Here is a 25,348-nt window from a genome sequence, read left to right as displayed (position 1 = left end):
TATTGTGTGGATAAAAAGCTTTGAGCTTAACAATTAAAAACTGCCACCAAACTTTCAGCCTGAAAGGCTCTTTTCAGACATCTGTAACATCCATATATGGGAATGAAGGTGAGACCAGTGGTGTCCTTCCACTTTCACCATCCAATATATGTTGCCCATCTGCTATCCCGCCTATAACACCCTATGAGATCTCTCTGAAAATATCAGAATGACAAGACTAATTCATTTGCTTTTGCTGTGCACAGATAAGTTGGATATGTAAGACAGTTTAGAATTCCAGCATTTATTCATGTGTCTTAAAAACAACTCGTAACCTATTAACCTATAACCTATATTAGCTTAGATAAAAGGTGTTTAATATGACCCTCTAAAATCAGACTGCTGCGTTTCAATTACTTATGGGCTCTGAAAATAGAGGAATTGTGTATCAACATATCTGCAATTCCTAAATGGTTAATTGAACATTTTTGTTACACCCCTTGAATTAAAGCTAATAGTCCACACGTACATATTGATTGTTTCATGTCAACTCCATTGTGGTGATGTACCAAGTATGTACACCGGACTGCAAGCAAATGGCAAATCCCATGAAGAACATTCCCACATCACCTTCCTTCTTCCTCCGACCCTAATAATGACAGTTGATCCATGTGGCAATAGAGCAGGACACCAAGAGCCCCATGCCAAAATTTTCCCCCACACTCCCTAATTCCTCCTCTCTGCTTCGAAAGGCATGTATCGGCAGTTATTGTTTGATAATGAGGCGGGGACTCATTATCTCCTTTATTACACATCCTGACAAAAGAATGCATTCCACAAAAAGCCAAGATGGTGCAATATTACTGGCTTCCTAAGTGACACGTCTTATTTCTGAATCACCGGCTGGATGACTGACACACACACACACACACACACACACACACACTTACCCCCAGGGCGTTCATGGTTACGATCAGTGTGCAGCAACATTGCGATGGGCATGCCAACATTTTTTGAGCGACCAGCCACCAGCACATTCTTTCCCACGGTCTCTATACCTGCACAAGACATTCCAGTAGAAATGCAGACAAAAAATAAAACAGAATAAAAGCAGAAAGTACACCTTATGAACTATATTACTAAGAACAAACCTTTTTTCTCTACTGCATAAAATGTGGCAAGATTTCCAGAAAACATTGGGCTTGTAGCAGCACAGATACTGTATTTATAAGCCAAACCAAAATAATGTGCATTATCTACACATTATGTCTAGGTTTTCCTCAACTAAATGTTGTTGTTGTTCTTGTCCTTTTGGCCCCTCCCATATGTTTGGGGTCGCCACAGTGGATCTCATTTTGAGTTTAACATTAAAAAGCCCTTTTGGTCTATATTTTTTGTATTATATTTTAGCTTATGATCTGTATTGCGGTTTTACCGGATGTTTGAGTTTAACATTAAAAAGCCCTTTTGGTCTATATTTTTTGGATTATATTTTAGCTTATGAAAAGCCATTTCTAACAGGACTTTGGCCTTGAAAATGTTTTCTAAGGTAAAAAATTTGTGCAATTGGAAACTAGTGTTCGCAGAGGTTTGCGTTCTATGAATGTGGTGCTGTAGTTTTTTTTTGTTTGTTTGTTTTTTTTTGTTTTGTTTTTACTTGGTGAAAAATGCCTCCTTTTAAACCCAGTCAGGACATATATATATATATATATATATATATATATATATATATATATATATATATATATATATATATATATATATATATATATATATATATGTGTGTGTGTCTCAAAAACTTGGGTCCTCGCATAAAATGTTGAGTCATTGTCATACTGTACTCCTGATATAACTGTGCAGTAAAGACATCATGAATAATAACTAATGTTTTACAAAAAACATAAAATAACAAGAGACACTTAAGGGTGCAAAAACAAATAATAATAATAATAATAATAATAATAATAATAATAATAATAAAGTCCCCAACCCCTTTACACATGAAGCATTAATACAGCTGTGAGAAGTACAACTGGGAAAAAAAAATCTGACACTGATTCTGCACACACGTGCGCACAAATGTGCACCCCCCCCCAAACACACACACACACACACACACACACACACACACACACACACACACACACACACACACACACACACACACACACACACACACACACACACACACACACAGTCAGGTGTCAGACTCTACCTGCGATCTCAGACAGGGAGGTTATCATTTTGTCAGTTGTGTCACCACCTGCTTGGCACCATTGTGTCGCACCTATGACAAATACTGCTTTGTCAGTTGGATGAGTGCGGTTAAGAGGGAGCGATGATGAGGACAGGAATGTTAAAGGGTTAGACTGATACTTCAGGTATCAATAAGGTCCTTGGTTTAAAAGGGGAAGGGGGAGCAAGGCCACATTCATGTGATTGTATGTGCCACACTTTGTGACAACTGAGCAAAAATTGTAGGAGAAGTGAAAAAACAGATTTAAATAAAATTTAAAATATACAAAAAAATTTGTTATGGGACACATTTGATTAGTCAAAGTCTTAAGATGCAGAACCATCAAGGGAATCCAGATAAAGAATTTGTCATGACTGGGCTTGTGGGGTTTATTGGGGGTTTGTTATTGTATTATTTTTCTGTTGTTTTATTCTTCCTTGGGTTTTGTATTTGGGATTTTTCTTGTCTAGTGCTGATCATTTCCCTCCTGTCCTCCCTCCTACTTGCCACTCCTCATTCCAGATCCTGCCTCCATACTTGTCCTGCATTTCCTCCTTATCACTCCCTCTTTATTAGTTGCACCTTTTCCCTCACCTGGTTGCGAGATTGTTGTGCCTTGTGCCTCTTTCGAATATGTATCTTCTGACTGTTTAGTCCTGTTTTTGACTACCCATGTTTTTGACCTGCCTGCCTGTTTATTGGACCCTGTTCTCTGCCTAATGCCGTGCTGACACTGGACAACACGCGAGGAACGGCGGCAACAGGTTGCCATGTAATCCCTATGGAAGGACGCGTTGTGGCGCCACAAAAGTCCAAGCAGGTTTTGCCACCTACAAAGAATGGAGATGTCTGTAATTTTTATCGTAGGTACACTGAGAGACAAGAGAGCTTACAGATTTAAGTTTCACGAATCGATCTGAATCCAATTCTTAACCTTCAGAATCGATTTTTTTTTTTATTCGATTCAATCTCAACATATTAATACTAGTATTATACTGACATTTGACAGCAAATTAATAAAGTATTGGTAGTTAATAATAATGGATAAAAGACTGGTGGCACAGACCAATCCCCCTCCCAGAATGAAGTATTTTTATTTTACAAACATGCTGAAGGGCAGAATTACTGAAATCCAGTAATTGGATTTCAGTAATCCAGGGCAATCCAGGGCTGATTCAGGGCAGCCAAAAGAGGACACCAGAGGTACCTGGTTCATTTCCCCTGACACAGGTACATTTCTACATGCTTCCATGTTTTGGCATGATGCCTTGTTTCTTTTGGCTTTAAAGTAAGGCTGTAACAAAGATAAAAAAAAAAAAAAACTATGGCTTTACTTCACAAAATTTGGCCCCCAAAATGCAGGCAATAATGCGTCAGAGAGTTATAAATTTAAACATTTTCCAGGGACAAATGGTCCAGTCAAATACTCTCGTCTGCAGCGCAACACGCTGCAACAGAACTTCTCCCACAGCCACGCACTAAGTGCTGGTGGAAAAGATTGACTGAAAAGTCAGTCCACACCAGAGAACCCTCGTGTGCTGTCCCACGGAAAAGGCACGTTATGAGGAATGGGGGGAAAAAAAATAGTCTGGCGAGACGTGCACATTTTTTATATATATATAAAGCCCCGGCAATAATTATGGAATCACCGGCCTCGGAGGATGTTTATTCAGTTGTTTAATTTTGTAGAAAAAAAGCAGATCACAGACATGACACAAAACTAAAGTCATTTCAAATGGCAACTTTCTGGCTTTAAGAAACACTATAAGAAATCAGGAAAAAAAAATTGTGGCAGTCAGTAACGGTTACTTTTTTCGACCAAGCAGAGGAAAAAAATATGGAATCACTCAATTCTGAGGAATAAATTATGGAATCACCCTGTAAATTTTCATCCCCAAAACTAACACCTGCAGCAAATCACATCTGCTCGTTAGTCTGCATCTAAAAAGGAGTGATCACACCTTGGAGAGCTGTTGCACCAAATGGACTGACATGAATCATGGCTCCAACACGAGAGATGTCAATTGAAACAAAGGAGAGGATTATCAAACTCTTAAAAGAGGGTAAATCATCATGCAATGTTGCAAAAGATGCTGGTTGTTCACAGTCAGCTGTGTCTAACCTCTGGACCAAATACAAACAACATGGGAAGGTTGTTAAAGGCAAACATACTGGTAGACCAAGGAAGACATCAAAGCATCAAGACAGAAAACTTAAAGCAATATGTCTCAAAAATCGAAAAATGTACAACAAAACAAATGAGGAACGAATGGGAGGAAACTGGAGTCAACGTATGTGACCGAACTGTAAGAAACCGCCTAAAGGAAATGGGATTTACATACAGAAAAGCTAAACGAAAGCCATCATTAACACCTAAACAGAAAAAAACAAGGTTACAATGGGCTAAGGAAAAGCAATCATGGACTGTTGATGACTGGATGAAAGTCATATTCAGTGATGAATCTCGAATCTGATTGGGCAAGGTGATGATGCTGGAACTTTTGTTTGGTGCCGTTCCAATGAGATTTATAAAGATGATTGCCTGAAGAGAACATGTAAATTTCCACAGTCATTGATGATATGGGGCTGCATGTCAGGTAAAGGCACTGGGGAGATGGCTGTCATTACATCATCAATAAATGCACAAGTTTACGTTGATATTTTGGACAATTGAAAGGATGTTTGGGGATGATGAAATCATTTTTCAAGATGATAATGCATCTTACCATAGAGCAAAAACTGCGAAAACATTCCTTGCAAGAAGACACATAGGGTCAATGTCATGGCACAGGGTCAATGTCAATGAGCAGATCTGATTTAATGCAGGTGTTAGTTTTGAGGATGAAAATTTACAGGGTGATTCCATAACCGTTACTGACTGCCATAATATTTTTTTCTTGATTTCTTATAGTGTTTCTTAAAGCCAGAAAGTTGCCATTTGAAATGACTTTAGTTTTGTGTCATGTCTGTGATCTGCTTTTTTTCTACAAAATTAAACAACTGAATGAACATCCTCCGAGGCCGGTGATTCCATAATTTTTGCCAGGGGTTATATATATATATATATATATATATTGCATCCTATGACCGCAAAGCCCGGGCCGGCACGTAGAGTTCCACCAGATCAGCCAGATAAGATAGCGCCAGTCCATGAACAACCTTATAAGTCAATAACAAAACCTTAAAATCTGCTCTCACAGAGACAGGGAGCCTGTGCAAAGATGCCAAAATGGGTGTGATATGTTCAGACCTTCTGCTACATGTCAGAAGTCTGGCGGCAGCGTTCTGAACCAGCTGAAGACCCCTAATGCTGGACTGTGGTAACCCTGAAAATAGAACATTACAATAATCTAGTCTAGAAGAAACAAAAGCATGAATCAGGGTCTCAGCATCAGCCATGGACAGGATGGGGTGGATCCTCGCTATATTTCTCAGATGGAAAAAAGCAGTCCTAGTAACATCCCTGATGTGGAAGTCAAAAGACAACGTGGGATCAAAAATTACCCCAAGGTTCCTCATTTTGTCCGTATGATGTATGACACAGGAACCCAGGCTGAGCGCCAGCTGGTCAAGCTGATGCCGATGTCTCGCTGGACCAAGAACCATCATTTCAGTCTTATCAAAGTTTAAAAGTAGGAAGTTACTAGACATCCAACTTCTCAATGATAGAAGACAGTCCTCCAGGGATTTTATGGGAGTGAGATTTCCCGCAGTTATCTGCATGTACAACTGAGTATCATCAGCATAACAAAGAAAGGCAATACCAAAACTCCGCAGTATACGCCCAAGGGGTGCCACATACAGGGAGAAAAGCAAGGGGCAATTTCAGACCCCTCCATGATTTCTATGTGGGAGAACTTGCAAAATCGCAGGGTGTTCAAATACTTATTTTCCTCACTGTAAGATGAAAGCCTAGATTTGATGTTTTGGTGAAAGAATTAAGTACTTTTATTTTTTATTGACTTTTATAGCCTTATTTTTATAGACTTAAAGAGAAAAGACAGCACCCTGTCTGTCTCGCCTTCTCAATTTTCAATTTCAATGGAGCTTTTAATGATATGGGAGACATATGTTTACATGATCAAAGCAAGTATTACAGAGTAAAAATTAAGTCCTCTGTCTCTGTCTGTCTCTCTCCTCCTCTCTCTCTCTTTTTCTTCCTCTCGCGCAAACTTTGAACTTCTGAAAACACAAAGCCTTTCAACTGCAAAATTAGTGTATCATCATCGACGCTCACATGCAGAATTTTAATTGGAGACTTTTTTCCCTTAATACGAACAGAATCTCTGTTCAGCTCCTCCTTGGCTGCACGCTGAGCTGGCTTTTCATAGCGTTTGACAGCCACGGGAAAGTGAAGCAGCTAACTTTTGAGCACACATTTTCAGCAACAATTCAGTTAATTTTTCGGAAAATCCATGCTCGATGAACAGACAATTTGAATCCGAGAGCCGGGCAGAAATTTGCCGCTAAACGCATCTAGAACACTGTGGAAGAGAGGTCTCTCAAACAGCCCGGCTTCAAAAACCTCCCCTCTCCCCTCCTCCCGCTCAGCAGTAAACAAGCCGAGAGCAAACAACAGCAGTTGAGAGGATTCACAGTGGCTCTTATTTTCTGGTATCGGAAAATTGTTGAGTTGGATCGGGTATTTTCCAATACGTGAATTACGTCTGTATCGGAACATGATACCGATCCGGGATCGGATCAGTCCCACCCCTATGCAAAATTGTAAAAAAAAAACAAAAAAAAAAAAACGGAAAAATCCATGATATAACTTTTGTGTGGCTCAGTTCAAACATTATACATGCCATATTTTGTGATGATTGAGCAAAAATTGTAGGAGGAGTAGCAAAAAAAAAAAAAAAGAAGCTTTTCCAAACTATTAGAAATGGTGGAAAATGTCCCGAACAAAAGTGGACATGGCCAGTGCAGGGCACTTGAAAGAATGTTAGATGTCAAAAAAAATTATTCTATTATGTTACAGTTCAGGAATAATTACTCGAAAGGCAAATATGGTAATTACAGCACCACCATGTGGTTTGTAAGTGTCATTTTTTCATGAATCGTTGGTGCTTTGTGGAAGCTGCACAACAAGTTTCATTCTTATAACTTTTATGGTCTCTGAGCAAAAAACTGTAATAGTGAAGAGTAGGAATATTTCAAAATGGCAGTAAAGCTACAAAAGGGATGTAGGCAGGGCCAACATGACAAGATGCGCCTGAGCACAATGAACACCAGAAAAAAGAACGTGATTCTAAGAGTGTAAACATGTTTCTCAATTGCCCTCAAAAGTATTGGAACACTTGGTATTTCAGACATTTTAATTTGTTTATTCCATGTCAAATACATTTTTTTTCTAAAATTATCTTCTTTAGCTCAAACTGAACGCAAATCTCTACAACTTGATATAAATGAATTAAAAATATAAAATCCAGCTTCCTGATGAAGTGGTGTAGAGGAGGATTTTCTTAAAAAGACCTGAAAGTTCAGCTACAATTTGACATTTAAGTACTCGTACATTTCAGATGAAAGCCTAGATTTGATGTTTTGGTGAAATAAACTTTTGTATTTCTTCATAATTGATGTAAATAACGTCCAAGACATATTCAGTGACTTGGAAATGTTCATGTTTCCATCCCCTGACTTGTCTAAAGAAAACTGGCAATAAAACTGATTATTTACAGGTATAATCAAGTTTTAGAGATTTGCTTTCAGTTTGAGTTTGAGGAAGATAATTTTATAAATTTAAATTCTTTATTTTTTTTGTATTTCTTTGATTTAAAATGACATACACAAATTAAAATGTGTGAAATTCCAAGTGTTCCAATACTTTTGGAGGGCACAGTATCCTAACCTTATGATGAGTGTAAAATGAGTGTGATATTATTACTGTTTTGTTTAAGAATGTTTAATTTTCACTGTTGCTGCACTTTGTGTCAAATCATAGTCATATCGTATATCATATTGATTTGAAAATTCAGTAAGGTATATCTTCTATTATACATTCCAAATCTAAGGTGGAACTCTACTAGTGTTTATTAAGGTACACCTAAATATCTTTTTTAAAAAAAAGAGAGCGTAGAGCCACTCATGTGCCTGGTCTTGAGAACCAGGGATGGTAGGTTGAAAAGCTTTTTTATCCCATGGGAACTCTCCCTACCCACCTAAGCGGCTCAAGAATACAGACAGCATGTATATAAGTGACATTTGCATGACAGTTTAGTGGACAATATTGAGATACGATAATTTGGCAATATCGTACAGCCCTACTGTCAACTAGCTGAAAACTTTGAATATTAATTTACACCTACATTAAAAAAAATGCTTAAAGCGGCAGGGGGTTAAGAGGGCTGTAATGAGGGGGGTCAGCTGAAAAGCAAAAAAAGAAAAATGCTTAAAAAGGTGGAGAGTATGGGAGACAGAGCCCCTCCAGAAGCTGAAAGGCAAAATAAGGAAAATGCTTAAAAAGGCGGGGGTCTGGGAGAGCTCCCCCCAAGAACCTAAAAGGTTTTTGCCATGCTAATGCCTCCCTGAAGCATTTACTCAAAATAAAGTCTGAAGAACCTAAATGACATGGTGAGATGCTGACGAGCTTCGCTCATTCATGTCCGCGACATGAATATTAACAATAATGATAGTGATAATTATCCTTACCCATCCCTCAATTTTCCATTGGGACCACTGAGAACCTTTCAAGTGGCTCAGTTATCATAATTTTCCTCATTTCGAGTCATTATCACTTCCTTTAGAAATAGTCAAATGCTAAATTATTCCCTTGGATTAGCAATGCAAATTTAGCATTTATGGAGGCAATCACTGAGAAAGGGTCTGATAGAGGGAGGAAGGAAGTGAACATCACCAATAGCTCAAACAGCCAGTAATGATTAACTCTGAGAGCAATTTTGTTGAAGGTATTGAATAAAGTTACACAATGTAGACTGCTTACGCTTGATAGGTTTGGGGAGCGGGGACAGCCAGCCATCCAGACGACTGGGCAAACACTCACTACTTCAGATTCAGGATCAGAACACCACAGCCATCATCTGGGTGACACCAGAGACAGCTGAAAGTTTGAAGCGATCATACTGAGAAATATTCCATTTCAATGCACATGAACATCAATTAGTTTGGCTTCCATTTACAATAACTGACTTTCAGCCAAAAACACCAAGCATGTCATCATAAAAACATCATGCAAACAAGCCTGATGTTCACGATAATATCCCCCACCCCAATCTCTACGATGAGCCCACAAAACATTCCTAAGATACTCTGTAAAAACTATGCATATTCAGCTCTGAAACATTAGAGTTCTGTTAGACAGAGCTGAGGACAAGTGAACCTCCTATTTTGGGCCACGTAGCATCTTTTAATATGCACAATGACCATAACATAAAGTAAAGTTGCTTGTGAAGCCTTGTTGCTAACTGCAGGGTCCTGGTGGCCACCAAGGTCACTGTTACTTGTAATAACTGATATAGTTTGTTTAGTTTCTTACAGCATTAATGCAGTAGTTTGTAAAGTTATACTATCAAATGTTGGTAAATATAATAATAATAAATATGAATTATATTGATACTCTATATATGATTTATATATATTAAAATTTTCTCTGATATTGATTATACTGATACGCCATATATGATATATAAATATATAGTATTTTTTCTGATATTTAACTTTTATCTTTATAAATATATATATATGAATGATATTTTTTTTTAACACCAAGCTAGTCAAGGGCTCAGTGACCAACCCGAGATCAATCGACAAGACCACTGCCATGAAATATGACAATTATTTTTTGCCTTGTTGACATAATTAATAGTTGTGACACGTTCATACATAAAATAAACAGTCCATAAATAAGATAATGTGGTTTGCCTTTTGGCTGCTCCCATTTGAATGAGGCTGCCACAGCGGATCCAGCACAGATCCACATTGAGATTTGGCGCAGGTTTTACACCAGATGACCTTCATTACACAACTCCAAAGAAAAACCAAATAAAATAAATAAACATCTTCAATGGCACATCTTGCTATCACAAAATAGTCTTGAGCAGTGTTAAGGTTTTTGTTTTGTTGTTAATCGTTACAAAGCAGCAAAGATCTGACAGCAGTGTGACACTGATTTGAAAGAGATAAATTAGGAAGGTTTACGGTTCTGCTTGAGTGCTGCACATCTTTTGCTTTGTATTACCAATCAAAACAGGAACACAGATAGCTGCTGTAACACCGGCCCTGTGTTATGGGAACAGTCACGAGTGCCACTATCACTGCATTGGGGACTCAACACATATCAGTTAGAGCTCATCCTATTTTGTAAACACTGATGATTCTCCAGTACTAATGGGATAAGACATACTTTTTAAAGGTTTAGGAGATCAAGAATCGGGATGCTGGTCCAAGGGTAATGGTCAAGAAAGAAGAACAGGTGGAGGCGACAGGTTAATAGTAGGTATAGAGGTAAGAGCTTAATGGGGGCTCCAGGGCACTGTCTTTAAATTCGATTTTGGGAGAGAGCAACATTTAAGAATACTAACCTACATGTGATTTGAAGGAAAGAAAACAGGCACTCTTGGGCTGAATCGCAATTCTACCCCTTGGCCCTTCCTCTTACCCCTTCCCCTCCGTTTTGCACGGGCACAAGAGACAATTCTCTTTTTGAAGCGAGGCGGAGGGGTAGGTGGAGGGCTACAAACCCCTCCAAACAGAGTGTGCATCCAGATTCACTCCGTTTGGAGGGGTAGGAGGAACTTACTGCTGTCTGCAAAGAAACAAACATGGCGCTAAAAGAGCCGCACAAATGTAAGCGGCCTTCATGACAAATTACACTGTTTAGAAAGTTAGAACTTGCCAAAAAACTTTACAGGCAGTTGCCTATGACAGCAACATGTATGCTGCTGGATGCATGTTGCGTATATTGTCGTTCTGAAGAATATCATAACTTCACTAGTGTGCTGAGATGTTGTATTGCATATACACACGAATGCTACGGTAACACACTTTTATATCTCACAATGGAGAAAATCGTGATAAGTGTAAGCACGTTAATTTGTAGGTTCATAAATCTTTGGATAATAGTGATCCCTGCTGTTGGATTTCAAGGTCTGTAACGTGAGTGTATTTTGTAAACAAACAGGGAGCCCTGAGAAACACTCGTCTCCTAATAAGCTTTCAGGCAGAAAATGAGGAGAAGTTTCATCAATGGGAATAAGTTGGAAAATATATACACACGCATGTATATGTGTAACACATAATCTGACATCCTACTATTATTTGTCAAGGAAATTTCTAAAGGAAACAGGGCTGGATGCAAAAAATGGAAGAATTTGAAAAAGAAATATAAGTTTAACAGAACTAGATGCAGCCCATAACATACATACAGGTGCTGGTCATATAATTAGAATATCATGAAAAAGTTGATTTATTTCAGTAATTCCATTAAAAAGTGAAACCTGTATAATGTATACATTTATTCCACACAGACTGATATATTTCAAGTGTTTATTTATTTTAATTACTAATTAATTAATTAATTACTAATCAATGATTAATCAATTAACAATATTAATTATTACTATTATTAATTACTAATTATTATCAGGATTATTAACATTAATTAATCAATACTATTATTATAAATTACGAATTAAATTAATTATTAATACCACAAAATTCTCCCGACATGATTGCGATGCGTCGAAGAAATCTGCGACTTCTTCTATTTCTTTGCGTCGAAGAAATCTGTGACTTCTATTTCTTTGCATTTATGCAGAAAGTTAAGAAAATATGGGGTTAAAATTGTCTCATTAGTATTTGTAAATGCACGCAGGGTGATCTACAAATAATCATTGATTTGCAAATGTGTTCAGATATCCACAAATGCAAATTTCATATTTGTAACTTGTAAATTGGTCTTTGCAAATAATGTTGTATTAGCAAATATAAACTTAATTTGTAAAAAAAAAAAAAAAATTTGTAAAACTGGAAATTGTATTTGTGAATTGAGTTTCAGCATTTGTGGATCACCAATTACACAAATTCATCGCTTTCCTCTGCGACATAATTTTGAGACATTCTTTTCGCGAAATCCACACAGATCCACAAACAAATGCCTACTGATTCACAAATACACACGCACACCGGATATCCACTAGATGGCAGTGTGGTTCCATTCATTGATGTGGCAAGCTGAAACTATATGCTCCCGGATGACTCTTTAATCGTGATCGTTACTGAGTTTTTAAAATGCTTATCGCAAAGCAAATACAAATCAGTTTCCTCGGATCCACAGAGTTTTGAGGAGAATAAATGCCACTCAAAGCCTGGCTGTTGCGACAGTTGTCGTAAAGCGGGATTGGTTGGTTGCTGCGGTGACAATGTGTGGTTCCTGTGCGAAGCTTAGCTAAATTTAGCATGTGGACATCGCAAACTTTTAGAACTTTCAAGTTTTTAAAAGAAGAATTTTGCAGCATGTCTGTGTCACGGAGCACGCACAGGTGCAATGCTGTTTAATCTGCTTATTTGAACCACTGCATTAAAGAGTACAACACTAACACCCCCGTCCCCCTCCCCATGATGAAATCAGCGGACACATAATTTTAAAAAATAATTGACCTCGCAGACAATATCACCACATACATACCCATCCATCAGACGCCTCCATTACGGTAATGTGAAATGAATTATTCTGAAATGTCGGTCTTCTCTCATCCGGGAGCATATAGTTTCAGCTTGCCACATCAATGAATGGAACCACACTGCCATCTAGTGGATATCCGGTGTGCGTGAGTGTGTATTTGTGAATCAGTAGGCATTTGTTTGTGGATCTGTGTGGATTTTGCAAAAAGAATGTCTCAAAATTACGTTGAAGAGGAAAGCGATGAATGCGTGTAATTGGTGATCCACAAATGCTGAAACTCAATTCACAAATACAATTTCCAGTTTTACAAATGTAATTTTTTTTTTACAAATTAAGTTTTATATTTGCAAATACAACATTATTTGCAAAGACCAATTTACAAGTTACAAATATGAAATTTGCATTTGTGGATATCTGAACAGATGTGCAAATCAATGATTATTTGTAGATCACCCTGCGTGCATTTACAAATATTAATGAGACAATTTTAACCCCATAAGAAAATAAAAAGCGCAAACAGGCTACTGCAACAAGTTGCGCTTCGGTTGCCATGTTGACAAACAGTGAAGATGGCAGTTTGAGACGGGCAGGTTTTTTCCCCTAAGGTGGAGGGGTGTCTCAATTCATTGGGCTAGAGGCATACCCCTTCGCCTTACCCCTGGTTTTGAAGAGGTAGGGGAAGGGCCAAGGGGAAGGGGTACAAAAGAGAATTGAGATTGGGCCTAGATGTTTAGACTGAGAAGGGATAAGTGTTTATTTGGATGTCGTGCCATGTCACTTAACATCAGGATCAAGACAGTGACTCTCCCACTATGTTAAATGGTAAATGGACTGCATGATGAAATTTTGTGGAGTGGTTGGAAATGACAAGAGGAACAAGTGATTAAATTTTAGTGGTGATCCGGATCACGATCCGGATCACAATGCTAACGCATTAGCATGTCTATGGCATTTTCAATGTTAAAAGTTATCAATAAGCAGTTGCAGCTGTCATCACGTTCGGGTGCATTTGTTTTCAAATTGTAATATTTCTTAAATTTATTTTTGTTTAGGGTCAGCCCTCTGTCTTTCAGCAGGATAACTCAAAAAGTTTTGAACGGATTTTGATGACATTTTGTGGAGTGGTTGGAAATGACAAGAGGAACAAGTGATTGAATTTTAGTGGTGATCCGGATCACGATCCGGATCCAGGAATTTTTTAAAGGATTCTTCACCATTGCGGGATAGGGGGAATTTTGACATTCTAGTTTCTAACTCCACAAAAACAAGGCAGAAAGGCTTGAAAAAAATTAGGGTGTAACATAGTCAAATGTTCTATCAAACAACAAAGTTTGGTGATGATCGGATCTGGAATCCGGATCCGATCATCAGCAAACTCTGTTGTTTGCGAGTTTGTTGTTGATGCAGTAAACATTTCCTTGAAGGTTTAATTTATAAAAAATTACATGTACTTTCCTTCTGTTATTTTTATGTAATACCTGTTACAGTGGTTTAGTATTTTTTATATATTTACCTCCGCAAGGAGGTTATGTTTTCGGTCGCGTTTGTTTGTTTGTCTGTTTGCCAGCAGGATAACTCAAAAGGTTTTGAACGAATTTTGATGAAATTTTGTGGAGCGGTTGGAAATGACAATTTGAAAGTGATTCCAAGTTCTAGTGGTATGTTTTCATGGTCAAGGATGTCAAATATACAGGAAAGAAACGTGTATGTATCATAGTTTTGGTTGTAACACTGAATTGTTGAATAGATCACTGTGCCTAGGAGGGAATCTCTTTAGGGTCAGTGACCCTATGGCCTTGGCGAAGGTTTGCACTCTCTGAGTGCTTCTAGTTTTTCTCAGTTGGACACAAATCAAGAATGTGTAGCATTCTCTTTTGCATGTCAAAGCCTACATCTGGCAGGAGGGGTGCCAATCATTTTGCAATTCACAGGCTGTGGCATTGAGATGGTTTAACCATGTTTTTCTTTTAAGTTGTCTACAAGTCATATTTTCCTCAGTGCAAGGTATTGATAAGGTGCTCCGTTTCAGCATTGGTGTAATACAGCCAGCAGCAACACAAGTCTCAGGCTGCTGAGGTCTGGCTGTCTGATGAGCCTTCAAAGGAAGTCATACCTATTTTTAGGTTTTACGTCCTCCAAACCCCAAAGAACACCGCTAGTCCCAGCTTTACTGCCTCAGTGACAGCATCCCTGAGTGTTAGCGGCCTCTTTGAGCTCTGTTAGCAAGGTATAGGCATCCTTTATACATTGCATAACAACTGAAAGAGTACACATTTTCTTCAGCATTCATCTCAAGCTGGGGGTCCTCAGTGTCAAGCACCACAATGTTATAGAGTCATTCCATGTGAATTCGTGAAATGCCTCCCAACTGAGAATCTCAAATTTGGCTGGGAAAAAAAAAATCCAGGGTGAAGATATGGCCCCAAAATTTGGAGCTAAATCATGTAGGCAGCAAATTTTAAAAATAACACTTCTTCAAAACCACACAAAATAACTGATAACAGGTATAGAACATGGATTATTAGATTATTTAAAAAGTCAAGACTAATGTAAGTGATGAGTGTAAGCTTACCTGCTCTTTTGATAATCTCCCAGACAGCCGCAGGTGTGGCAGGCACCATGGACCTCTGGTCCAGACACAGCTTACCAATATTCACAATGTGGAAACCATCAACATCCTTCTCTGGAGCAATGGCATTACATACTGCTCGCTCGTTAATGTGCCCTAAAGGAAGAAATTTAACATCCAGTATCAAATTGTCTACACACAGAGAAGAATACACGCACTATAACCAATGTGCACATATATATTTTTCTTTCTTTAATTCCAAAATTACAGCCTCAACCTAAGGACTATTTCTTCAAACCTACACAGACAGCAGATTAACATGGAACTTTCAATTGACACTTGAAAGTTCCATGTTAGCAGTTAGTGCACTTGTCTATGAAACCGTAGGTCCCCATTCTCCCTGTACATAGAGCACTGTGTCAGGAAGCTCATCTAATGTAAAACTTTTGTCAAAACAACATGCAATTCATACTGGATACACTCCAGCAAAAAGACAAACTCGTGGCATGTAAATTACCATGGAGACATACTCTGTGCCGCCTGGATCCTGGTAACCCCAGAGTTTGATTAATCCCGGTGCTTTATTTGTTCAGTCAGCACTCACTCCAAATGGAAACTGATGTGTTGTTGTATATTTATATGATTTTTTTTCTTATGTATAAATTGTGCTTCATAAATGTTGATTGGAACTATAAATTTGGTCACATGAACATGGTGTTAAAATCTCTTAAATAGTTAACGTGAGGGCAGATTTCAAGGTTCTGTTGTTAACTTTTAAGATACTGAGTGATTGTTCCCCCTCATATTTGGCTGAGGTGTTACAGCCCTTTGTGCTGGTGTCGCAGACTGAACGGCCCCCCCTAAAAATTGGTCCGCCCTGCCTTCACTGCACATGCATCATTTGGGACCACAGCAGCACGTCTGAGTCTGACTCTCTGCACCCAAAGGGAATAATGTGATTATTAACCATCAGATGAAAAAGTAAAACCTCTCAAATCATTCAAAGGTCAGGTTTAAGCAGAAACGAGGCAATAATGGGTGAGTTGTTACTGATGCCCCAAAATGACGTAGGCACAGCTGTGCATGTCTTGCTGCTGTGGTTCTCTGATCGCTTCCCCCGTCTTTTATGATGAAATAATGCTGAATATATGTGGAAATGATTGTTGTACAAAAGCTAAATTATTTTGGGCTCTGTTGTCCAGCACTCTGAATTTTTGAAAACACTTTATACATAAATTATTATTATTATTATATTAGTCATTGGCCTGGACAGGTACATATTGCCATTCATTTGTTACTGTTGTTATGTAAACACTGCGGCCATTGTCATAGTAATAATCGCTCATGTGATCATGTGATGTACTTTTTACAGTTATACTGCATTCATGAAGACTGCTCTTCACAGTTGTTGTTCGATGTCTGATCAATATATTATTGAAGTTGTCAAAATTACTAGAAATGGCTGAAAATTTTACAAAGGCGTTTGCAAAATTGCACATTGAGAGAGAGACTTTCACATTTGATGAGTGGCGATGACATCATCATGTGTCTCGTCATCATGTGTTAACATCATTTGTGTTTCTGTCCCTCTGTGATGTGCTCCGTGCTGGACAGACAAGCAGACAAAATGATGGGGATGATGACCAGACATAACAAGCGGAGACGCACAAACAAGAGGTTACCAGGAACATTGTGGTGACTGGAGCAGACAAGCACAGCACAGACTGACATAATGACAGGCTGGCAGGCAACCTGACAGAAAGAGCTGTGAGTCAAGCGGGGAAAGCAGGAACCAAAACCAAACACATCACAACAGCCCGACAACAGGAAGAACAAGAGCCGAGGTAATGAGGTAATATAAATGATCTGATGTAATGGTGGAGATAAAGAGCTACGTCAGAGAGGAAAGTGCTATGCAGACACACGGAAACAGACAGGGAACACCAGTAACAGAAAACAACCAAAACCCATGATCCAAAACAAAAAACCCATCAAGTATACAGTAGTGTTCAGGATAATAGTAGTGCTATGTGACTAAAAAGATTAATCCAGGTTTTGAGTATATTTCTTATTGTTACATGGGAAACAAGGTACCAGTAGATTCAGTAGATTCTCACAAATCCAACAAGACCAAGCATTCATGATATGCACACTCTTAAGGCTATGAAATTGGGCTATTAGTAAAAAAAAAAGTAGAAAAGGGGGTGTTCACAATAATAGTAGTGTGGCATTCAGTCAGTGATTTTGTCAATTTTGTGGAACAAACAGGTGTGAATCAGGTGTCCCCTATGTAAGGATGAAGCCAGCACCTGTTGAACATGCTTTTCTCTTTGAAAGCCTGAGGAAAATGGGACGATCAAGACATTGTTCAGAAGAACAGCGTAGTTTGATTAAAAAGTTGATTGGAGAGGGGAAAACTTATACGCAGGTGCAAAAAATTATAGGCTGTTCATCTACAATGATCTCCAATGCTTTAAAATGGACCAAAAAAAACAACAACAAAAAACAGAGACGCGTGGAAGAAAACGGACAACAACCATCAAAATGGATAGAAGAATAACCAGAATGGCAAAGGCTCACCCATTGATTAGCTCCAGGATTATCAAAGAGAGTCTGGAGTTACCTGTAAGTGCAGTGACAGTTAGAAGACGCCTGTGTGAAGCTAATTTATTTGCAAGAATCCCCCGCAAAGTCCCTCTGTTAAATAAAAGACATGTGCAGAAGAGGTTACAATTTGCCAAAGGACACATCAACTGGCCTAAAGAGAAATGGAGGAATATTTTGTGGACTGATGAGAGTAAAATTGTTCTTTTTGGATCCAAGGGCCGCAGACAGTTTGTGAGACGACCCCCAAACTCTGAATTCAAGCCACAGTTCACAGTGAAGACAGTGAAGCATGGTGGTGCAAGCATCATGATATGGGCATGTTTCTCCTACTATGGTGCTGGGCCTATATATTGCATACCAGGTATCATGGATCAGTTTGGATATGTCAAAATACTTGAAGAGGTCATGTTTCCTTATGCTGAAGAGGACATGCCCTTGAAATGGGTGTTTCAACAAGACAATGACCCCAAGCACACTAGTAAACGAGCAAAATCTTGGTTCCAAACCAACAAAATTAATGCCTCGCAGATGTGAAGAAATCATGAAAAACTGTGGTTATACAACTAAATACTAGTTCAGTGATTCGCAGGATTGCTAAAAAAGCAGTTTGAACATAATAGTTTTGAGTTTGTAGCATCAACAGCAGATGCTACTACGTATTATTGTGAACACCCCCTTTTCTACTTTTTTTTTACTAACAGCCCAATTTCATAGCCTTAAGAGTGTTCATATCATGAATGCTTGGTCTTGTTGGATTTGTGAGAATCTACTGGTACCTTGTTTCCCATGTAACAATAAGAAATACACTCAAAACCTGGATTAATCTTTTTAGTGACATAGCACTACTATTATTCTGAACACTACTGTACAATGCTAATTTGTTCAAATGACAACTGATTCCCTTTTGATGGTTTGAGTTAACAGCAGTAGCTAGTAAATGTATATTTTTAGCCTACGTATGCATTCAGTCTTCCCTAGTGTCTTCCACTATTTTTCTCTCACATTTATTACAGCAACCTTGTCTCTTTTTTTTTTTTTTTAATTCCTCTTAAAGACCACGTGCAAAGGTCCGGAAATTAACATTTTCCTTGAAGGCTGTTCTGTATAAAGTCAGGATCATAAGCGTATTTTTCCAAAAATCTCAGTTTATTTTGTTCCTTATTTAGTCACACATTGCTCCTGAAATAACCCCCTGCCAGTGAGAGCGCACAGTGCTGCGAGACACCACAGCAGCGACGACCCATTATCAAAGACTTTAGTTCACAGTGGAGGTCACAAAATAGCAGTTTGGAAAGAATTTTGTTTGATATTTCTTTGAATGATGATGATTAAGTGTTTATTTGTCATTAGCTTTTACATAATATATGAGAAACAAGTTATATTTACACATAAACAAAGCGGTTTTGGAGCGCTAGAGAGAGACCAGCCAGTGACATCACGGTGCCACTTTACTTTGATTGGCTGTCACCCCCACCCCTCAAAAAAAAAAAAATGGATTTACATGATTCATAGGATAAAAATATGAAACAGAATGTGACTTTTAACCTTTGAAAATACCTCATAAAATAGGTCAAGGTCAGCTATCTTTGAACGTGTCCAAGGTCTGTGTCCCAAGAATGCTCCCTATGAATTTGAAGACTCTGGCTGTAATAGGACTGGACTGATGCTGAGCACAGACAGACAGACGGATGGACGCAAAGCCTTCACAATACCTGATGGCCATATTTTGATGGCCTCTGGTAAAAACAAAGTTTTTGTTTTTTTGTTTTTTCAATCATAGCAAAATCGCCCCAAAATTTCTGTTTTTATTCCACGAAGCGGTTCAAACCCTTGCTTGCACTTGGTTTCACTTAATCGGAGCTCCTCAACCTGGCTTGGTCACTGTGGAAGATAATGCTAGGATACACTGACTAGACTAGGTCAGGCCTTGCTTCTTCTCTTATCCTGGATTTCCAAATTCTTTGAAAAGATTTCTCTGGTGTTTACTGCACAGCTACAACGCAACCCAAAAAAAATACACAATATGGCCTATGACGGTGATTACCAGGAAGTGGCAGCTGCACCAGTAGTCCACTGACCCTCCAGTCATGGTTCATGTTGTCAATCAGCTCCAGCAACTCCTCTTGGGAAACCAAGCTAGGCCGCACCACTGTCTCACTGGAAATACCTGGACAATGTACAGACACACACATCCTACTCACAACACAGTCATGGGAGTGTTGGCTGACAACTGTATAAGGGTGATTCTTAGACTACGGGCACTTAATATGTCCTTTGATCATATTGTATGAAAAACAGAAAAAAGGGGAAATTTCACACTTTTATAGTTATCTTTACAATGAAAGTGTGTTAAAAAATTTGTTCTAGTAGTCTATGATGACTTTTTCACCTTTTTTCAGCATCATTATATGCAAATATTGCCGTTTTGTGCTTGTTCCACACCCAGACTTTTGATCTTCAATGATAAAAATGAATGGTAAAGAAACGTTTTTTCTAATGTTTTAAAATATCTCTGAATAAAATATCAGTAAAATAATCAAAACATAATTGGGGTATTCAATGTCATACAACTGTTGTAATTTTTTTAAACATAATGTAGTTGTCCCACACTATTGCCGTAATTTCCACCACAACACTGTAATGTCCCTTTAAACAGTTTGTATGAAAGATTGTTTGGGTAGTTTCTATGGAGATAAACAGTGACATCAGAGCACATGTATATAGCGCCAAATCACAACAAACAGTTGCCCCAAGGCGCTTTATATTGTAAGGAAATGGTGTGGTGAAAATTACATTTACAAGGCCAATAGTGCCCATAGTTAAAGAATCACCCATAAAGCAAAGCATAGATTTGGTGATCAAAAAAAGTGCATCAGTACATATGCATACATAAAAATGTGCCACATAAATGGTTAAACTACTAATTTTACACTTGTTAGTTCAGTGTGAGGCACATTATGCAGGGTATGCTCAGGAAAGTGCACAGTGCTCATATCTGACCCAATATGCTGGCTGTTCGCGTCTTGTTCCTAACGTAGGTACGACTGGCTGGATCGTCCCCTACTAAGACCACTCCTAAGTGAGGCCTCGTGTTGCCCTGAGCCACGAGCTCCTCCACATCCCTCTGGATTTCTCTGTGAAGCTGACGAGCTAATTCCATGCCCGAAATCACCACAGCTGCATGCCTGGATAAATACGTCAACACGCATGGAAGCACACATACACACCACATCACAAACAACAGAGCAAATATGACAAACAATTACCATTGAACAATACTTCATGTGTCTCATCATGTACACATATAGATAACATTCATATCGTTACTGAGCTTTGCCATTTTCCCTCATCTGGTTTCTTTGGTATTTTTCTTACATAATAACGCCTTAAGCTCATTGCTGTGTATTTATAAAGGATAGCCTACATAACCATTGCCCTTGGCTGGTTTTCTATAATATTTATGATGGAGAATGAAGGTTCATCACACCGGTACTTATCCCTGGACTTATCATGAAGCAATTAAGAGTCTATGACTCCCTGTGGATGGGACACCAGACCATCACAGGTTTCAGCCCCAGCTGAAGCTGGTACCGTTTTACAGCAGGCTGGACAGAGACAATGCAGATGAAGTGTCTGGGTCTCAGGACACAGCTACCTGGTCTGTTTCTGATCATTTATGAAACCTGTACTATTATGCATAAGTCAGTGTCAGTATTGAACTGTTTTGGACAGTCTCTCTTCAACTCAAAGTACATGTTCAAAACAAGTGGGGAAGAACGTCAAATGCAGTTTTCAATCAATAGAATTTATAGATATACAACAAGAGTTTTGCACCACAGTGATTCTGGTTTCCTCACTCCCTGGCAAATGTGGGCATATTCATTTCTATAATCAGTCAATCATGCGGTAGATATTCAATGCATTTATACATGTAGACATGGACAACAGGGTCTGCTGAAGTTCAAACCAAGCATCACAATTGCTAAGAAAAATGATTTAAGTGTTTTGGGATTTTTGGCAATTTTTGCCTTTATTTGATAGTATAGTAGTGAGTGAGTGAATATGCAGTGAGAGAGAAAGGGAGAGAAATGCAACAAGATGAACAAGGTTGAGAATCAAACCATGCATGATGTAGACCAAGTTGTGATGTGTGAACTTTTCCAACTAGGACATGTTTAGTCATGATGGATGTGACTAAAGCCTAGTGTCCACATGTTCCCGTCAGTTTCCAGGTGGGCTCCAGTTAGAAATCAGGACGCAAACACCATCCAAAGTTGTAAAAAGGGGTGAAGCTGAAGCTGGCAGTGACTTTGCCACTGGTGACACCTATTCACGGGATGGAATATTTCACCTCCTGCTTGCTGCGCTGCCACAGTGAGCTTGAAAATAACACATGGGGTACTGCGGGGTTTGTGATTATCCCAGCAGCTTGCCATTTTGTAAATTTTTTTTTCTATCAGGAAGCCAATTACACGCAACAGGACGCATGTGGACAGGGGGTTTAAGTGATCTGGTTTGAGCATTTCAGAAATTGTTCATCTACTGCGGTTGTCGCACACAACCATCTTAAGGGCCGACAACAGCTTTTCTCAAACAGTGGTCTGCGGACCATTGGTGAGTGACCCCTAGTGGTTTGTGAGTAGATTGATAAAATATCACATTTTAAATGAATATATTCTCCCTAAAAAGTGATTCTCAAACTGCTTAAAAATTACTCGAAAATTTAATATACAGTAGTACATATGTATTAGTAGTAGTAGTACATATTATTATTATTATTATTATTATTATGTTCACTATTAACTCAACTCTTATGTAATTATTTGATGATTATTGATTTTGGATATTTGGTCCTTGGTCTGAAAAAGTATGAGAGATACTGATCTACAAACAATGGTCTGAAAAAGAAGAAGAAAAATCCATTGATCAGCAAAAATGCTTTGGTGATGGCAGAGGCCATTAGAATCCACATGTTGAACTTTGAAGTAGATGGGCAAAAGTAAAAAAAAAGACCACTCTGTGAGGCAACATCTCAGCTAAGAAGACAAAAACTACAGCCTCGGTGGGCACAGACTCACAAAACTACACAGTTAATGATTTTTAAAGCTGTTGCCTGGTCTGATGAATCTTGATTTCTGACAGAATGAATGAATGAACAGAGCCTTTATTGTCTTTGTACATACGAGGTCTGTGAGAAAAGTATCCGACCTTTTAATTTTTTCAAAAACTATATGGATTTGAATCATGTGTGCTTGCATCAGACAAGCTTGAACCTTCGTGCGCATGCGTGAGTTTTTTCACGCCTGTCGGTTGCGTCATTCGCCTGTGGGCAGGCTTTGAGTGATCACTAGTCCACCCCCCTAGTCGGATTTTTATTGTTTAGGAATGGCGGAGCAACTGCCGCTTTGTTCCATGAAAATTTTTTCAGAAACTCTGCCAGACAGCCAGCTGGAAACCATTTGGAAAATTCAGATGGCTTTCGGTGAAGATTCTATTGGTATCACACGGATTAAGGTCCATTAAAACTGGATTAAAAACGGCCCACGGCGGCGGAGGGCGCACCGCGCCCCGAGCGGCCATCGACAGGCTGGAACGAGCAGATCACTTCCAAATTTAAGGCTCTGTTGATGCAGGACGTCGTGTGACTAGCAGAGAAGTTTCAGAAGGGGTCGGGATCAGCACTTTATCAGCACATTCCACTGTTAAAGGAGATTTTGTAATGAAAGACGTGCGGACGGATTTGCGTGTCGCGACGCAGCCGCTCATGGCGCGGGACAAACAACACCTCCGTGTTGGAAGTCTCACAGGACAAGCTGGAACATGCCCAGCTGTTAAACAATTTCTCGGATACTCACTCGACTGAAAAGCCACCGAAAGCCGTCTGAATCTTACGAATGGTTTCCAACACGGAGGTGTTTTTTTGTTGAGCGTTTTTGGAGCCGACGCGCGAAATCCTCCACACGTCTTTCATTACAAAATCTCCTGTAATGGAATGTGCCGCACAAGTGCTATGTCCATCTCTCTTGCCATTTCTGTGGTAGTCACACGATGTCCCGGATCAACACAGCGTTCAGTGTAGAAATGATCTGCTCGTTCCAGCCTGTCGATGGCCCGCTTGGTGCGCCGCGCACCCTCCGCCACTGTGGGCCGTCTTTAAAAAGGTTTTAACACTCCTTAATCCATGTGACGCCGACAGAATCTCCACCAAAATCCATCTGAATCTTTTGAATGGTTTCCAACTGGCTGTCTCTAACAGTTTCTGAAAAAAATTTCATGGAGCAAAGCGGCTGCCTCTCAGCCATTTCCCTGACAATAAAAATCCGACAAGGGGGGTGGACCAGTGCTCACTCAAAGCCTGCCCACAGGCGAATGACGCAACCGACAGGCGTAAAAAAACACGCATGCGCACGAAGGTTCAAGCTTGTCTGATGCAAGCACACATGATTCAAATCCATATAGTTTTTGAAAAAAATAAAAAGGTTGGATAGTTTTCTCACCAATCTCGTATACGAGGTCTATTAGAAAAGAAACCGACCACAGGAAAAACACCTCCGTGTTGATAACCATTTGTAAAATCCAGGCAGCTTTTGGTGGCTTTCAGTTGAGTGAGTATCTGAGAAATTGTTTAACAGCAGGGCATGTTCCAACTTGTCCTTAAGGCTTCCAACGGAGGCGCCAATCCATCCGCACGTCTTTCATTAAAAAAAAATCTCCTTTAACAGTGCAATGTCCGGATAAACTGCTGATTCCGGCCTCTTCTGAAAGTTCTCTGTTCTCTCACGACGTCCTGGGTCAACAGAGGCTTAAATTTGGAGGTTTTCAGCTTGAAACAGGATGACGACATCGCCTCGGAGCGCTGCGCGACATCTTGCTCCGTGGGAAGTCCTTACAGCGATAGAAACAATCCAAAATCTCTCATCAGCCGTTAAAATTTTCACCGAAAACCAGCTTAATTTGTCGAATGGTGTCCACTCGGATGTGCCTCACAGTTTTGGAAAAAATTTTGATGAAGCACAGCGCCAGTCTCTCAGCAACTTCTCAGACAAAGGAATTCCGACGAGGGGGCTGAACCACTCCTCCCACAAGGCGTGCTCACAGGCGAATGACGTCACTGACAGGCGTGAAAAAACTCTCGCATGTCCACGAGGGTTCAAGCTTGGCTGATGTAATCACACGTGATTCAAATCCATATGGTTTTTAAAAAAAATAATAAGGTCGGATACTTTTCTAATAGACCTCGTACATACTTTGTCCTCTGCATTTAACCCATCCTAGTTACAGTTAGATGCAATCCAACCACTAGGAGCAGTGGGCA

General features: G+C 39.2%; 1 protein-coding gene across 3 annotated transcripts in view; it reads right to left on the bottom strand.

Annotated features, from left to right (window-relative positions):
* Nucleotides 1–25,348, bottom strand: part of mthfd2l (methylenetetrahydrofolate dehydrogenase (NADP+ dependent) 2 like) — a 116,868-nt gene that overhangs the window by 20,256 nt on the left and 71,264 nt on the right. For 2 of the 3 annotated variants that reach the window (XM_034170774.1, XM_034170772.1), the window contains exons 2-5: nucleotides 21,034–21,218; nucleotides 20,078–20,200; nucleotides 15,430–15,582; nucleotides 930–1,052 (exon numbers count right to left, since the gene is read on the bottom strand). In XM_034170774.1, the coding sequence (XP_034026665.1) occupies nucleotides 930–1,052; nucleotides 15,430–15,582; nucleotides 20,078–20,200; nucleotides 21,034–21,218 (584 nt within the window). The remainder of the gene's footprint in view (nucleotides 1–929; nucleotides 1,053–15,429; nucleotides 15,583–20,077; nucleotides 20,201–21,033; nucleotides 21,219–25,348) is intronic. The other variant, XM_034170773.1, reaches the window with a different exon arrangement.

Source organism: Thalassophryne amazonica, chromosome 5 (genome assembly GCF_902500255.1).
Source record: "Thalassophryne amazonica chromosome 5, fThaAma1.1, whole genome shotgun sequence".
Lineage (NCBI taxonomy): Eukaryota > Metazoa > Chordata > Actinopteri > Batrachoidiformes > Batrachoididae > Thalassophryne > Thalassophryne amazonica.
The sequence above is the reverse complement of the archived record's forward strand: the minus strand, read 5'-3'. Positions and strand labels throughout refer to the sequence as shown.